This window comes from Aythya ferina (genome assembly GCF_964211825.1).
Source record: "Aythya ferina genome assembly, chromosome: 1".
Taxonomy (NCBI): Eukaryota; Metazoa; Chordata; class Aves; order Anseriformes; family Anatidae; genus Aythya; species Aythya ferina.
The window spans coordinates 146592583-146609987 of NC_140296.1; the positions used below are offsets into that span (position 1 = coordinate 146592583).

The 17405-nt window shown below is 42.2% G+C and overlaps 2 protein-coding genes across 2 annotated transcripts in view; one reads left to right on the forward strand and one right to left on the reverse strand.

Annotated features, from left to right (window-relative positions):
• Positions 1-15701, forward strand: part of BRAF (B-Raf proto-oncogene, serine/threonine kinase) — an 84596-nt gene extending 68895 nt beyond the window's left edge. The window contains exons 17-19 of the mRNA XM_084505348.1: positions 798-932; positions 1781-1934; positions 7861-15701. Coding sequence (XP_084361474.1) covers positions 798-932; positions 1781-1934; positions 7861-7883 — 312 coding nt within the window. The 3' untranslated portion in view covers positions 7884-15701. The remainder of the gene's footprint in view (positions 1-797; positions 933-1780; positions 1935-7860) is intronic.
• A 716-nt stretch (positions 15702-16417) lies between these two features.
• Positions 16418-17283, reverse strand: NDUFB2 (NADH:ubiquinone oxidoreductase subunit B2). The gene is made up of 4 exons (XM_084505385.1): positions 17136-17283; positions 16910-17054; positions 16690-16781; positions 16418-16501 (listed from the first exon to the last, which is right to left on the reverse strand). The coding sequence occupies exons 1-3, from the start codon at positions 17234-17236 to the stop codon at positions 16707-16709; spliced, it is 321 nt and encodes a 106-aa protein (XP_084361511.1). The 5' UTR covers positions 17237-17283; the 3' UTR covers positions 16418-16501; positions 16690-16706.
• Between the last annotated feature and the right edge of the window lie 122 nt (positions 17284-17405).

The window sequence follows — 17405 nt, forward strand, 5'->3', positions numbered from 1 at the left end:
ATATCCAGGAGCACATGAACCAGATTCATACTCTGCTTTCCTGCTTTCTATTAATTTACTTTGTTTTATACTTAAGTTTTATCCTTAGGTGAAATGTAAACCTTCCATGCAAAAGAAATTACTGTAAAAATTCAAAGCCTGTCTGCCTCTAGGTGAATATCAAAATAGGCCTGTAATACTCAGTTTCTACAGACGAAAGGCAGTTTCATTTTTGTATGTGGTTTTCTTGGGGGTAGGGAGGTGTGGAGGTGGAAGGACGGTCACATGTCAATAATAAGTTTTAGTGGTAAAAAAGCAAACGAAAGAATTTATTCTCAAAAAGTAAGGTTTCTTTTAATATCTGAAGTCCGCGTGTTTCCTAAAATGCCTTTTAGTGTGAACTTTCTGTTGACTTTCGTATTATGAAACAGAATATTTATTCTTAGGAACCGTATTCCTACCACAGTTGCTTATTCTTGTTTTTGTAACAGTTTTTGACACCAAAGAACTCTTCCTTAGATGTTCATTGCTATAAATGGTAACCATTTACTAGCATTCGTGTTTCTCCTAAATCTCTCTTAGTAGAGAAGGAGGAAGAAAAGTCTAATTTCTTGTCTTTACTGAACAAGCAAGCAAACATTACTCTTAACAAACCTGGCGATTTCACTTCCAGATGCTGTTCTTTGGGAGCAGAAAATTTGCTGCTGGAGCTAAAATAGTTTATAGCAAAATGTCCATCTTTGTTGTTGTTGTTGTTTTACTGTTTATTTTATGAACTCATCTTCTTCCTCTTCATCTGTTTTTTTCCTAAAATAAAGATAATTTTTATGGTGGGACGAGGATATCTATCACCAGACCTCAGCAAAGTACGGAGCAACTGTCCAAAAGCTATGAAGAGATTAATGGCAGAATGCTTAAAAAAGAAAAGAGACGAGAGACCCCTTTTTCCACAGGTGAGGAGTGTTTTTTCTTTAGTTCTCAGTAGACATGACAATTTAAAAACAAAAAAACAAAGATCACTTATGAATTCACTGGCTAGTTTAAGATTTTTTTGGTTAGTCCTACAGCAGGACTTCATAAGAGTTCTGGATTAGATCATTAGAAATGTTAATTTTCAATTCAAAAAGCAGATATTAAAATACCTTGTATAGTCAGAAAATCATTTATTTGTTGGAGAAAGTTTCCTGGGCAATAGCGAAATTAATGATTGCAGTTAAACACGTGAATTAGAACTTGTTTTCTACGTTCTCAGAAATCTGTATGCTCTGCTCCTTCCTCTCCCCCAGGCTTTATGAGGGGAGTCTGATAGTTTGGAGACAAAACTTTATCATGCCTGCAGGGGGAGGTTTGGGTTCTAAAAGCTTGAAGGGGGAAATTCTTAGTTTGTTTCGAGTGTACCAAAGCATTTTCAAAAATAAATTGAGCTCCCCCTGCTGGCTTTTTGGTAGATGGTGTTAGGGAGACAGCTTCCAGAGAAATGGTGTTTGTTTACGGCGATAATAGCTATAGGTAACAATGCATAAACAAGGAAGCAAATAAAAAGCAACTGTTTGCCATATGCTTACACAGGGAAATCAGCATGGCCTTTTAAAGGGGAAAATGAGACAGTTTCTTCACAAAATGTCCTTCTTGGCTTGTGAAGATGTAAGCACAAGAGTGCAGTGCAGTAATTTTTTTTTAAGTTTCTGTTTCAATGTGTGTATAAATATCTTTTTTTGTAGTTAATTGATGTTCTGCCTTTGGTTTTAAGAGATTGTTACAACTTTAGAATAACTGATCGGTTATTTTCTGCTTGTTTTAGATTCTTGCCTCCATTGAGCTTCTGGCCCGGTCATTGCCAAAAATTCACCGCAGTGCATCTGAGCCGTCGTTAAACCGGGCTGGCTTCCAAACAGAGGATTTTAGTCTGTATGCTTGTGCTTCTCCAAAAACACCCATCCAAGCAGGGGGATACGGTGGGTTTCCAGTACACTGAAAAGACATGTGAAAGCATGTGCCTGTGTGTCTGTGTGCTGGTGTGTTCCGATGTGTGCAACACATTTGTACGTTCTCAGTTCCTACCAGCTACTTTTTTAAGGTTTATTGGGGGAATGAAGACTCACTTCCTAACACTGGGCATTGAATGTCCTGGTACAAGTCTGTGTTGGTATGGAGTGCCTTGGGAACAGCTGGCACAAGAAGATTTATAAGGTCACTTAAGAGAAATGGGAAAAGTCACTTCAAAATGAGTAAAACTCCTCTAAAGGTCATTGGGTGTCATTTTTGCCTAGTTTATTGATTGGAATTAGTTACTCAGGAGTGTATTTATTTTTAATTAACTCAAAGTTTTGTTTTGTTTTTCTTTCAGTTGAGCTCATTATTAAGGAGCATAAGGCTTTAGATCCTTCAGTTAGTAATGCTACTCATATGTGGGAAACAATTGGAAACATGAACTTAGCTGCAAGGCTGAGTGCAATCAAAACTGCTTGTAGTCAGCAGAAGTAAGCAGAAGCAACACATAATCCAAAGAAAGACCTTGGTGATGTGTGACACTTTTTTTAAAAGTTAAGGTTTTAAAATAGCGCTGTTTAGAGAACATCTCTTCCTGCAGAGAAATGGTGGCTTATTTTTGTTTGTTCATTTGGTTTTGTTTGTTTCATTTCTGTTAGTTTTCGGTTTTGCCTAAATGCTCTGATAGTTACTCTATAGTTTAGACCATCTCAAAATGTTCTATTACAGTGCAACAAAAGAAATTCTCTATGTCTGCTTTTGCTGACTGGTATTGGTCTCTGTATCCTTCAGTTAGCAAGAACTTTCTAATTTAAAAAAAAGAAAAAAAAAAAGCTTGGAACATAACTAAATAAGAGAAAAAAGCTGCTGCTAACGGATTTGAAAAAGCAGTTGTTTGCATGGAAATCAGTATTATACCATGAATTTTATTAAGGTGAAATACTTTAATTACTTTAATATTGTTAATAATACTACAGAACACGCTTCTGCTCAGTGAGGGATTGTTTTTTTCACTTCTGTATGAAGCTGCTAGTTTGACTACAATTGAATCAAACTAGATATCTCACTAAGAAAGTGAGAAGCCTTAGCACAATCCTCTCAGCTCACTTGAAAGATTTTATTTTTCTCTGGACCATTCCTGTGGAACAGGTGAATCAGAGTACTGGTTCAGGTTACATCAGTCTTTGATGTCAGATATGAAAACAAACAGTAATATTATTAACAACTGTGTTCTTGCATATTTTGAAATTAATTACGCAGTTTTGTTTGTTCGAAGCAGTTAAGCTGTTCATTTTCACAGATATTTCTGCATTGGAAACAAGCTATTGCTACTCTTGTTAGGACTTAAAGGGCCAGAAAGGTACTTATAGAGAGGTGCACATACTGTTGGCAATATGTTTTTGAAATAGATGAAGAAATTCCACAGAGGTTTTCCTTTCTGCTGTCTTGCTGGCAACTGAGCCTTTTTCAAAACAGGAAAGTTAGAGAGTTTAAAGAGATGCAATTTTTACATTTGCTGGCCAGATTCTAATGGTCTTTTTGGCTTCTACTGTTGGAACAGTTTTGGAACTAACTTTTCTCTTTATGTTAGTCAAGAAAACTCAGCTGTTGAAATCTAGCTCTTATGGAAATAGTTATTGATGAAAGTTATTGTTTCACAAAACCTGTTTCCCATCTTTCTGGTAGTTTTGCCTCATTTTGGCAGGCCTATCTTAAAATGAAAACAGGATTTAAATGTTTTTTTCCTCATAATCTTTTTTTTTTTAATTATTTTAGAAAGTCAGGAGGAATGCTTCTTAACCTTTGCGGTATGGTATTCAGTGCAGGCTGCAATGCCTATGTCAGTAAATAGCAAGAGGAGGGCTGTTGGGCATTCCGCAGAGTCTAGAATTGCATCATCCCACACAGAAAAGGCTTCACCACACTGAGAGTAATGGAGAGTGCAGAGCCTCCATCACTGCCTTACCTGGTCTTACTCTTTTTTTGGGTCTGCCAGATAGTTCAAGCAAGTTGTTCGTTGTAGTAGCCTTGGTTGTGGTTGTTAAGATTGTCCTTCATTGCTATAGGAACTATAATTTATGGGGAAAAATGCTGCTGTCCTTAGATGTGTTGGCCCCATTGCCTGCTGTATGGTCAGTGTATGTGCTGTATGGTCTTTAACAACCCAGGCTTTCTTGGGTAGGTAATTTATATTGTGTGTGATTCCTTTTTTCTTTACTTCTCTACATCTGAGTATAGAAACAAAATCTCTCCTTCCTTCTAGAAGGACCAGATCCTCTTAAGTGCTGCTGCATATTCTTCTGAGGATATTAATTATCAACATCAGGCCCTGTTCCAAATATTTTATTTAGCCAGTGGATGGTATCCAGATCAGAAGATCAGCACAAGATCTGACAGAAAACTGCTTCTTTCTCACATATTTTTTTTCTGTGTCTGTGAATGTAATCCAGGCAAGTAGGTGTATTTGGTGTAGAAATACTTTCCCTCTGATAAGCCAGTTATTCTCATTTTCATTTGACAAGGCTTGCATGGGCCTGGAAGGGAACCATTCTTCTCTCTCCAATTCTTCTAAGAAAAGTGGCATCTACCCTGGGATAAGTAGAATAGTTAGGATGCCAGCTACATACCTTAGTGACCTCAGAAATTCAGCTCACCTTTAAATTTGTGAGCATAAAAGTTGGTAACTACATGCTAAATCCTTCCAGAAATAAGGGGCAGTTGGTTTGCTTAGAAAATGCCCTTATAATATATCATTTGGACGCAATAAGAAATAACATGGTGATCTTTTCTGTACAGATATTTTGGAGGTGCATTTAAAATAGTGCATATAAAACATGAAAAGTATGAAAAGACCAGTAGCAACTAACTCAAAAGGGCTCTGTAGGTAGTGCAGCCTTTCAAATGCTATGCACCCTTTAGAAAAAAAGGACTTTCTCTGTTACCCATCAAAGCAAGTATCCAAAGCTCTTCTTGGTAAAAAGCACACATCAGATGTCTGTCTCACAACAAATAAAAATGTAAAAATGTTGTTTTTATCGCATCCCAAATCACAAATTACGTGGTTTCATAGCTTCCGAGTAAACTGACCTCATTTGGAGCACCCACAGCTCAGCTTCTTACCCTTGCACTGGGAAATGCTCCGTGTATTCCACAAGGGGGATCCTGTTCCTGCAGGACAGAGCATATCAGGACACATTCCTAAAGCTGTCTTCACTTCACCCATTCATTGCTCTCAAGCCAGACCTTCCAGTCCTGTGAACAGGACAATGGATTCATAGTCCGGGTTATTTCATTTACCTGCACGCATCCCGAGTCTCAGGAAGAGGTTGTCTGTGCTCTCTCCCCCTCCTACAGGTGGGATTTATTTGGGAGGATAAAAGAACCAGCTACAGATATTTTAGATCGTCAGAGTAGAAAGGGTGACATAAAACATTTTAGCTACTCCTCAGAAAGTTCTGTTTTCACCTAACGTGATGAGAATTCCTGCAATGTAGATAGATAATGCCATCTACACTCTTCATCTAGGGAAAGCTTGTACTTGTAAACACATTTTATACATGTTCATTCGACATAATCCCACTATTAGATGAACATGTTACCCATTTGGGCACTTACTGATCTGAGAGCAGATTAGCAGTTTTGAAAGGGGAGATTTACCATTAGCTTGTCACAAAATAAAATAACATTAAAATTAAAAAATATATATATATATTTGCTAAAGTTTTACTTAAAATGGAGAAAAAGTCTGAAAATCAATTTTTAAAGCTACTATCCTATCTGAAATACTTCCTGACTTCTGCTCCTGTTTTTCCATTGCCTTTTCCTAATTAATGGTTCGTCTTTTATCATCTGAAATCCCCGTACGACTATTAAAAGCTGAATTATTAGCAGAAATGGGCAGAAGGACAAGATGAGTAATGAGAGAGCAATCTCTTGTTTATAAATTGATCTTTAATCAGCAGTTTAGGAAAGCAGACAGAAAAAATAAATTAAGTATAGCACGTTTTGAAAGTGTAGCTAAGCATGAATGTCATTTTTAAAAATTAGCTTCACAGGCAATACTTGATGACTTTCCTTGTCCTTCTCTTAAAAGGGAAAAAGGAGGGGAAGAGAATTACAAAAACTGAGGTGCTGTTAGAAGTTACTGTGAAGAGAGTTGGGCGCTGGTGAAATGTGCCAGAGAGAAGCAAGAAGAATTCTCAAATACTAAGCGTATTGTAGAGCAAGGGTTTTATCTGTTGGTAGAACTAGTAAAAAAGGCAATTAGTCTCATCATGAAGGTTTTTGTTTTATTTTCTCTGTTTTATTTTGTTTGTTTTTAATGTTGTTATAGCTACCACCACAGACTGTCAGGACACACAGAGCTCGAGGTGTTTCACAGCCCCCCATACCTACCACTCTTACTTTAGACCTTGGGTGCCCTCCCTTCTCATCTCCCATGAGGTATAGGGACCTCTCCTCTTTCCCTGAATTCTTTCTGTTACGTAAATCACCTGTATCAGCTGTTCTACCAGGCCCATGGATGCCCTTTCTTTTGCCTCCCCCATGCAGGCTGCTGATCGTTTTCTTGGTTCCCTTCTTTATAAAGCAAGACATTCAACTGAATTTATGCTATCAGTCTAAAATTCTGTTTGTAGGGATATTTCCAGATTGTTTCCAATATTCAGAATAGAAATCTTAAGAAAAATGGAAGCCAACAAAACTCTTGCTCTTGAAAAGATGGAAGGACACTAAGATAGGGAGCAGTTGTTCAGATGTGATAGCATTCACAGCCTTCTGTTGGAGCAGAGGGTCTCTTCTGTGCATTTAATTCCTTCATTACTAGGAAAGCATAAACTAACTAGAAATTACTAGAAATAGCATAAACTAACCCAAAATTTATGTGAAACACAATGGGAAGTTATACGTACATTTATTTTTCTTCCACTCCAGAGTCCTTTGGGTTAAACATATTTGCACACCCCTCCTTCAAAATCTTAGAGAATACAAGTTCTGTGGGTGGCAGGATTTTATTTTTTTTGGCTAAAGCATAGGATTACGAGGATGAGGATGAGTATCTTAGTTTCAGCTTCTATTCAAGGTGCTGGCAAACTTCTTAAGACCTTGGGCATCAGTTTTACTCCATGGTGCCATGGTTTCTTCATCTCTGAACTGCTACTATCAGACTGTCCTGTGGTACGATGAGGCTAAATAAACTGTGTAGAGTTTCATGAGGTGGTTGCATGTGAAAGCACTGTGTAGGATTTCTGTTTGTTCAATAATTCTTCAGGGAACATGGGGTGCTTTATTTTACGTGTTCCCTGTTAGTGAGGCCTAATTTCTGGTCTGGGCCTCAGCAGACGATCTCATCAGTCTTTGTTTTCTCACAGTAGGTTTCTGTGTTGGTCTCTAAACCAGATTCTGGCATTCCTTAATACTAGTTTAATACTCAGGCACTTTACTGTATATAGTATTTAAAGGTTAACGGGTGTGTCAAATTTGCTATTAAACCAGTTTTATACCAGGATAGAAATTAGTTTGCAGTCTGACACGTTTATTGCAATTACTGTTTTTGAGGAGGATATGCATGCAATAAATAGGGAGTTTGAAGTGAAATTTACCTGACAGATTTTATTTTAAATGCATGATGATTAGACTTTGCTTGAACCTGCAGACCTCTGTCTTGGGAAAAATGGGTATAACTTGCTTTCGAGAAATTCTTTTTCAGTAAAATACGCTGGGTCTGTATTCGATGTTCTTTCACTGTGTTTCTTTTGTGCTTTAATTTTAACAGTTTGCATTTTTTAACATCTTTGGTATCCAGCCTAATGTTCAGCTAGTCTGGAGAAAATCTCTGACCACCTCGTAACTGAAATCACCTTTTTAAACCAAGCTCTTGTCCTCCCTCTACAGGAGAATTTGCAGCGTTCAAGTAGCCACAGCACCATGGCAGCACCCACTCTGTTATTTAAGTCTTGTGTTCCTACAGTTTCTTAACATCAAAACTCTATTCTGCTCCGCCGAGCCTAAAGTAATTTAGAAAAGATATCCATAAGCTTAAAAGTGGAGCAGAATGGAACTGCCAGTCCAACACAATGGGAAAAAAGTACCTTTTTAGGAACCAGAATACTCTGCTGCCAGTGTTTCTCCTTCAACACAAAACACCACGTGCATTCGGAGACCCGCAGTGGCTGCCTGTGCCGTTGGCATCATTCCCAGGAGAGAGGAGAGGGCGCTCGTGGTTTGACTTTGGTGCTCGGGCATGAGGGGATGGAACTGCTGCTGCAACTTAGGAGACTTGCTTTGGATGGTCTGCCGGTCGGCTTTCTCCCTCTAACAACGTATCATCAGAGGCTGAATATCTGATGAGTGCTAATTAAAAGAATCATCCTCCGTTCTGATCTCTCTTCCTGGTGTACTCACTGGTTTGTGGACAATGCAGTATCCCCTTTTCACTGTGTTACAATGTCAAACACCTAATTCTGTCTAAACTGGGGGGGGATTATTCCAGTAAAGTTAAACAGCGTGGGGTGGTGGAAGCTGGAGAAGATGTTACTCTAAAGGTGAAGATGTTAATCTGAAGGAAAAGGGGATGCTGCTGCACTTTTTTTCAGATTTACTTTATCACTTCCTCAAAAAACAAATGACAACCACCAACCTTAACCTTTTCCTTTTCCAGTATTTTCTTGGTGTGTGCATATACAACATCTTTTAGAAGGGTTCAGTAGATCCTTCTTTTGTTGGTCCAGCAACAAACAAGTTTTTAAAAAAAATGTAGCGAGATTGTCCTTTTTTTTTTCTTTTTTTCTTTTTTTTTTGGTATCATATGATACAGTGTATTTATCAAAGATGCTACCGCAGCATCTGAAGTCTGTAGAATTCTTGATACAGACTGTGAACGGTGTATGTACCTACTTTAAAAGTTTTATTTTAAATGAGGGTGCAGGTTAATGCCAGGTACCTTACCAATATGTAATGTTTTCATAAATGGGAAAAAAAGTTCTCAGGTTGAATTGAATACAAATACAAAACCCCCTAGAATTAGACATTCCGAAAATTGTTTTGGTACTTTCAACAGCTTTCTTTTTTTTTTTTTTTTTTTAATAATTTTTATCCTGTTAACTAAATGTCCTCTGATACGTGTGTGTGTAAATGTGGAGCATCTTGTCCTAATGGCAAGCTGTTAGATCAAAGCAAAACGGTACTTGCTGGATCCACGCTGACTACTTCTCTCATCGCTTTCTTCCCTGTGATCTCCCTCCCTTCCATTTGTCTTTCCCTTTTGTACACTTTGCAAACCGGGATGAAGGTGGCGGTATCTACTTCAGAGTGCTTTGTTTTCCTGTCCTCCAGTCCTGGTTTTCAAATGGTTGGTAGCTTTTTGACAAGTTACCCAGTCAGGGAAAAAAAAAAAAAAAAGGAAAAAAAAAAAAGCTCATCAAGTTCTGCACATTGTTTACCTCTAGTAGAATATCTTGTGATGTGATCTGTTTGCAGAGTTCTCTGGTATGTGGTATTAAATGTAAATTATTTGTACAGAGGCAAGTCAGACCACATTAGGAAGAAATTCAAGCTCAGACAGAAGCTTTCAGAATTTGATCCGTATCTGCCCTGTACCACTCCACGTGAGGCAGGAGAGCTGACCCACCTCTGGCTGGGGGGCCTGGGGGGGAGGAAGATGTTGGACAAAACCATGACAAATAAATGAAGGAGTCAAGCGCGTGTACATGCGGTGTCCCTACGAAACGTGTGTGTTGGGCGAGGGGACCGTCCGTGTTTCTGGCTGCAGAAGGCTGCTCCCGGGCTAAGGGAGAAACACGTCAGTAGCGGGACGCGGTGTTAAAACCCCGGAGTTGTGCGGTGTTGCTGGTAGTCTGTGATGGTCGACAGTAAATATTTACTGGGCTTATAGGGACCGGACTAATCTGAAGTGGGAATTATAACTGAAATACTGTGTATTCATATTAATTCCACAAACATTAGCAAGACAGCAATAGTGAATGACTTAATAGTCACTACAAGAATGAAGTGATTCATGTTGGTACATGAATAGAATTGACTTTGTGTACAGGATGCATTTAAAAAAAAAAAAAAAAAAAGCACAATTTTTTCTCGTCTGCTGTGGGTCTTCAGATGCTGTAAGGCTCTTTCTCCTCATTGAGGTTGGCAGGAATTTCCCTAGTAGCAATAGCCACTTCCCAGTGTGGAGAAGCTGCTGAAGCGAGCGGTGGTCGGAGGCGCGGACGTGGCCCGGGCGGCAGGCGGGGGGCCGCTGCGGTCGGCAGGCCGGTGAGATATTGACAGAGATCAGCTCCAGGAGAGCCCCTCGCTGCTCATTCCCCTTCACCCCACGTGTCGTTTCAGCCCTTGGACGGGCTGTGGCCCAATCTGTCAGTGTAGGGCATACTGGAAATTAAGATGCTCTTGAAAGAAACTGTTACCAGAGCCAGTACCTACAGGTGGTTCAAGAGGTGTTGGTTTCGCAGAGCTTGATAAAAGCCCTAGTTTCCTTCCACAAGGTCATGCTAGCAGAAAACTGTCTGCTAAAATATAACTGTTAGGAATTCCTTTGCTTAAAACGAACTTATTTTTGTGAAGATTCATTACCCGTTAGTCTACAGTATGCTTCTTGAGCCCATAGGAAAAGCACAAGGAAAATTGCTATCCTTGTCCATGCAAAGCACTTTATAAGTAACACATGATCTTTATGTTGTGTTTTCTTTTTTTTTCTTTTTTTTTTTTTTTAATTGGGGTTTGTTTGTTTTGTTTCATTTTTCTGTTTTGTGTCTTTTTTTTTTTTTTTTTTTTTTCCCTGAGGAATGTGCAAGTTGTTTGGCTGCTGTTTAGAGAAATCCTTTCAGGATGCATTTCTACTGGTTTCCATGTTTGTTCTTTTCCCTTTGGATAGCTGTAGTACCATGTTTGTCTTTCAGAGGTCCCACGTAATGCTCATGGAAAACTTTGGAAGAAATTTGGTTAGTAAATAATTGGGATTTTTTTTTATATATATCTTTTCCTTCAAGAATGTTTCTGGATGTCTTGCATGCCATCAGAATCAGTCTTAAAGGTGCCCTGTTGATGTTTAGTGAGTGGGGAGATGGGTGGACAAGAACTGAATGCTCCGTTACAGCAGAGCAGTGAAGGAAGTGAAGTGAAATGGAGTAACAAATACATTCATGTTCATTGCACCAAACTTCTTAAGCTTCTCTGTGATGTCCCAACCACAAGCACATGCCATCGGATGGAAATGCTAGTACATGTTCTGTGTGTGTGTGTCGGGACAAACATTTAGGCAGTCATGTTGCTTATCTGGTATCTAAGAACTATTTGCAAAACAGCCTGTAGCCAGTCCCAGCCCCTCATGATGTCCTTGCTAACCACGCACGTACCTTCCCCTCTGCCTTTCCTTTTCCATGCAGTTGGAAGAGGGCTGTGACCTTTACATCTTCCCTGTTTAGTGTGTGATCGTTTCCTATGGCATATCTGCTGGAACTGGAACGCTGTAGTGGAGCTTAAACCAAGTGGTGTGAGCACAGAGGCCTGCTTATTTTGAGAGTAATTTCTGCATGAATTAAGTCCTATATGGCCCCAGATACAATTAGCTCAGTAGGGTTGGGTTTCTGTTGGTGTTGTTTTCCCTGAACTCATGCAAGTCATTAAATGCATCCACTTCTGCCTTTTATGCTTACCTAAAATCATCTTTTCTTGTACTGGAATGCTTCAGCAGCCGATGATGATGCAGAATAAATGAGGCTGGGCGCTGCCATCTTACTGTGGCCTCTCAGCATCACTTGGACTAGTGCGTGCCCATCAGAGGCAGAATTTGGCCTTGATGATCTACAGTGAATGCAATGCTGGCTGTTGATAAATACCATGTCCTTCCACAAATGCCCCAACAGGGTGCAAAAGACACTGAAGGTCATGCATAAATAGGTTTGCTTCTGTGTTTGCCTGGTGATGTGAACGCATCCAGAATTTTGCAGAATATCTGGGGAAGCCAGGTCCTCAGGAACCTTACAGTCACGTGTAAGTCAAGCTGAGGATTTGATAACAGAAGGGGTTAAAGTTAGGGAAGAGGCATGTAGACATTTCACACCTTTACAGGCTATAAATTGAACTACCTTCTTAACTGTGAGTACAGCATGTGTAGCACAAATTATTCATAGTACTGTAGGCAATGTCTTCTGTCTGTTGAAAAAACCTTTCACCAGTAGCACAATATGACAGGCAAAGCTTCTAGGTACAGTCAAGCTCGGTTAAAAACCAGTTGCATGAATGGACTGTTATGGCATCGCTTCGAAGGTGCTGGGTGTTTCTGTTACTCCTTTTACAGAGAAGCTTATGAAACAAACTGTTTACCGCAGCCTTGTTAATATGCATTTGCACTTCGTGTCTGTTTTGGCATGCATTTTTAAGTATCTTTCATCATTGCTTCATTACCTCCTACCGAGTAAAAATCATCAAAAGAGCAGAGAATTTAAGTTTCGAGGATGCTAATGTAGAAGCTAATAATTCAGCAGTAATAATGACAAAATTGTGGAGGGAGGAAACGGTTTTAAAACTGCAGAATAGAGAGGATACCAAGAATGAATTCAAGTGAAAACTAGCGTGTATCTTTTCTTCAGAAAAGAGAGCTACCAAGACCCTCTGTGAAATGGTTTACATAGGAATCCCCCCAAAAGTCTTGCAGTTTGCCAAATGATCATGTGCCTTCGCAACCTACCAAGTACAACAGAATGTAAACCAGGTGCTTTCGAACTAGAGCCGTGGCTTTGGTTTACTTCTGATGCAGTAGTCTTGTATATAGCTGTTAATATAGGTAGGCATTGGGGAGCTGGTGAACTTCTGTAAAGGAGCGAGGAGAGCAGAGAGCATTCCCCAAAACACCTGCAGTCATCTCAGAGCTAGGGACTGAAGGATGCTGATTCAGATACAGTAAACCTGCTACTTGAAACCTGCTCTGCTGAAAATTGAGTGAGGTTCATTTAATCTAAATACATAAACCCTCCTCCCCCTCCAAAGACACCAAGATAGTGTCAAAAAAAGGTAATGTAAAGCTTTGGGTTACACTATCATGACATCTTGGAATGAGACGGTGGATGAAAAGTGAGAACTAGATTAGGAGAAATCGATGGCTAGTACTCCTGTAATCAAAGGCCACGTGTATCAGGTTGTACAGTGAACTCCCTGGCCTGGAAAGCGCGATTAATTTTGCTGTATGGAATATCATCAGGCTTCCTTAGCTCTTCCTCAGGCCTCTCGCAGTTCCCCAGCAATGCACAGTTCCTGCACGTTAGCCCTGGGCGATGGTGGGTGTCGTGTCGGCGCAGGGACAGCCAGCGTGTGCCGGTTTGCTCAAGTTTCAGTCTGGTTACAGAGGCTTCTGGCAGTACCTACGCACGAGTGTCCAGAAGGACGAAAGAATGGCTTTTGGTGTTAGTGCTTTTTCTTTCGCAGATCTTTCCCTTTTCTTTTTTGGTGCGCGATTTTGGACATAATTGTAAATCTCAGTTATGTCTAAATGCACAGTTCGTGCAAATATTTGGCTGATTTTAACTTGGTTTTGTCCCTCTTAGAAATCAAAGTATATTTAAAAAAAAAAAAAAAAAAAAGTTTTACTAACATTGCAGGAACTATCTGGAATCCTTTTACCGACCGCAAATTCTGCACTAAAAGTAACAAGAGTTGGGAGGGTTGTCTTTTTTTGAGTACAAAATCACAAAAGTCATTTCCCTGCTTTGCCAAGAGAAGGGAGCCGATGGGAGCGCTCAGGAGCTGCTGAACTACCTGGGCGTGAGCTTTATGGCGTGGCAGCAGCGGTGTGCTCAGCTCATCCCGTCTCCTTCAGAGGAGCCGTGGCCTGTGCAGACATTTAGCCCAGCGTACCGCGTTGGCAGCAGCTGTACTTGAGAATAAGCCCTGGGTGACAGTGTTTTACTTCTGAGTGAAACAGAAAAGCAAAGGATGACATGTTCTTTTTTTCGGTTGGGTTTGAAAAATGGCTCGTTTGGGGTTTGCTAAATGTCATTCTGTGTTGCATTTGTGTGATCACCCTACTTGAAAAGAAAATCTGTGTGTGTGTGTTTGGGAGTGTCATGGAACGTTTTAGAAGAGATGAGGCCCACCACCTGGGCACAGACGTTGGGTCTGGGGGGCGAAATGGACCAAACTCGGGTGTCGGGTTATTTTGGGACAGTGGGAGATTGTGAGGGCATAACTTAAATTAACTCTGTCTAAAATAAAACGTAAGTGCAATAAATGTGCTTTTTTATTCAAAGCTGTGAACCTTTAGGGGGGGGGAAAAAAAGGAAAGAAAAAAAAATGCACATCATTCCTCCGTGAGCCTCGTGTCCTACCTGCCTCCCCTTCCTCCCCCCTCTCCGCACTCCTCAACTGACAGAAACCTGCCAGTGGCTGACCTGCATGTGTTGGCAACCCAGATCACACCACGGCTTTTTCCCCCCTCTCACCTGTTGGGACCAGGGAGAAGTCCTGCCCCTAAAACTCCCCTGGGAGCCGGCCCATCAGGGCTCCGTGCTATCCCCACTTCACCCCCCAGCCGCAACTCCCCACCCCGTGTCCCATCTCCCAAGGGTCTCGCAGGGCTGGGCAGATGCCACATTTTTCTTCAGCAGTTGCAAAAAGTAATCAGTCATCGGCTGCCCGCTGGGTCCCTTTTTTCCCCCCCCGTGTCAGCACACACATGCAGACTGGCCACTGTTGCCTTGTGTGACGCTGCCTTGTTCAGAAGGAGCAGGTGCACCCGTTTGCAATCAGCCCTGCACAAGTTGCACTCCCTCTTTCTTCCTCGAGTGCGCGCAGCTTTTCCTGGGTGAGGAAAGGTGCACCAGGCTGGGGGGCTTCCCCGGGAGGCTTAACGCATGGGCGAGCGATGGAAGGTGGAGCACTCGGTCATCAGACCCCGCGGGGGTGTAAGAAAGGACTGGCTCGTTTAAAGTTTATAGACAAAGAGATCTATATCCTTTAAACTTGATTATTTTTATATATAGTCAAGACAATGGCATTACCTCATAATACAGAGGCTCGTTTATGAGAGGCAAAGTCGTAAGGAGAGGAAAGGGAAATTTATATACAGATTTGATTTCTTTTTTTGTTTGTTTCTTAGTGCAATGACGTGTACGTCCCAACAACTTAAACTCTGTGCTAACACAACATTCCTTTCAGCTGTATTCTCTTTGACCACCGGAGGTTTGCAAGGGGCTTATGACTGCAAAGTAGAAGGTCCAGTCTGATTACTTAAAAAAAAAAAAAAAAAACACAAAAAAAAATTGTGTTAGTAGATTTCCATAGCTGCTTTTTAAAATCTTACAATGGAGTAATTGTTTTGAAACTTGTATTTATTTTTTAATTCATAACAAAATGTTTATTTTCAGTTTTCTGTTACGTATAGGTCATGGCAACTCCCCTTCTTTCCCTCTCATGTTTCCCCTGTAATTGCCAATACAACTTACTTTTCTTGTTTGTTCCTTCCCCCCTTTACTTTTGTTGTCCCTTCATTTGTATTTTGGAGTTTTTCTCATGTAAATTTGTACAATGGGAAATATTGTCCAGTTTGGTTAGAGAGCATGGAGACTTAAAACATAATAAAATTTGATAGCTGAATTCAGATTGAAGAAAACTATTTCTGTGTAAAGTTATTTAAAGAACTCTGTATTATATAAAAGGCAAAAAGTTCTATGTACTTGATGTGAATATGAGAATACTGCTATAATAAAGATTGACTGCATGGAAAAGTCTGAAGGAGGTGGTTTGTCATGGAATTCACAACTTGGCCTCTCAACAGAGTTCCAGAGGTGCAGCCAGGGTCACTCAGAGCGAGTGAAAAGGTAACTTCAGAATTAGCTTTTAGACAAACAAACTTTTAAACAGTTACTTTAGAATAAAACTCTGTGCCCAGAATGAAACCCGCCTCCCTTTGCCTTTCTTATGCTGGCCTGTTTCTTCCTCGAAAGCTGTGCTCAGCACCTTTACCTTCAGAGAGGGTTTCACTTCACAACGCTTATTCTGAACTCTGGTCGTAGATTCTGGTTCAGAATTTCCCCCTCACTCCAGGGAAAGCTTGGCACAAGTTGGCCTCTCTTTAAGAGCTGCTTCTGCTCCTACACAAACTGTTACTCCAAGATGGGAGGAGCCTCAGGGCAGGTTTTGTTGGAAGAAATTTCAGCAAAAGGTCTTTCCAATTAGTTCCTCTGCTGTTCTAACAGAGGAATTTTACTCCCCATCACCCCTTTTAGCGTCTGGCAGACGTTTAGTGAGAGGGTTTGTACCTGCTGTGCATTCGTGCAAGTTCTACCTCACCCTCCAGCTGTGGCCCTGCCACCTCAGTGCCCAGGGGGGTGTGTTATTCATTAAGCAAAGATCACAGGGGCTCGTCAGGCCCACGTACCCCACCTCTAGAGCTGCAGGGCAGCTCTCCAGAAGCTCCACAGCACCCACAAACAAAGCATGGTTTAACTTAGACTCTCTTTTATTGAAACCTGGACAGAAGAGACAGAGGAGACTTCATTCCAGGGATTGCTTCGGTTCTGCAGACCTGCAAACGAGAGAAGAGGCTCCAGAGAAACTCTCTGCCAGTTGTCTCACGGCGGAGGCAGGAGGAGAGCCCTCAGCGGATCCCCCGCTGCCTCCAGGGGCCGGTTTCCCTGCTCCCTGCAGAGAAACCCCCCCGAGGGGCAGGTGGGGGGCTACAGGCGGGGTCCGTGAGGCAGGTCGGGGCCGTACCGCGGTGCTGCCGGCTCCTACTCCGCGTCGTCCGGGGGGATGCCGAGCTCCTCGTCCGTCCAGGCCGCGGGGTCGGGATATGGGAAGTGGCCCTGCAGCCATGTCGCGAGGCGCTGTCACGACACGGCGGGCCCCCCACCCCACCCCACCCCCACCCCCTTTTTTTTTTTTTTTTTTTTTTATCCCCTCGTTATTCCCGCCGCGGCCGCGGCGCACCCACCAGCACCATGTCGGAGCTGTGCCACATGTGCCACAGGATCCAGAACCACATCAGCCCGCTCAGCATCTCGCTGCGCACCGCCTGCGCCCGCGTCAGCTCCGGGAACTGCCGGTACCGCGGCTCGATGTGCACCCCGCCGCCCGCACTGCAACGAGCGCCTCGCTCACGGACCCGGACCGACCCGGCCGGCTCACCCCAGCCCGTCCCAGCCCCGTTCCCCACTCACTGCCGCCGCCCGATCCCGGTCCCGGTGCCGATCCCGGTGCCGTTCCCGGTGCCCCCGGCCCGCAGCAGCCGCCCCGCGCAGCGCCCCAGCGACGCCAACATGGCGGCGGCACGGCCCGGCCCCGCTCCCCACAAGGTCACCGCACCGCGCCTCAGCGCCGGCCGGCACCAACGCACCACCGGGGGGGGGAAAGGGGGGAATTTCCTGCTCCTCGGGGCTGGCTCCGGGCACGGAGAGCGCAGAGAAAGGAGCTAAACCGCCTCTTCAATT

Bases quoted from the DNA above. Each gene is read 5' to 3' on its own strand.
- NDUFB2 (XM_084505385.1), bottom strand. From the start codon at position 17,236: ATGTTGGCGTCGCTGGGGCGCTGCGCGGGGCGGCTGCTGCGGGCCGGG. The intron at 17,055-17,135 runs GTGAGTGGGGAA...CGCTCGTTGCAG, and splicing joins ACCGGGATCGGGCGGCGGCA to TGCGGGCGGCGGGGTGCACA. The intron at 16,782-16,909 runs GTGGGTGCGCCG...ACATGGCTGCAG, and splicing joins ACAGCTCCGACATGGTGCTG to GGCCACTTCCCATATCCCGA.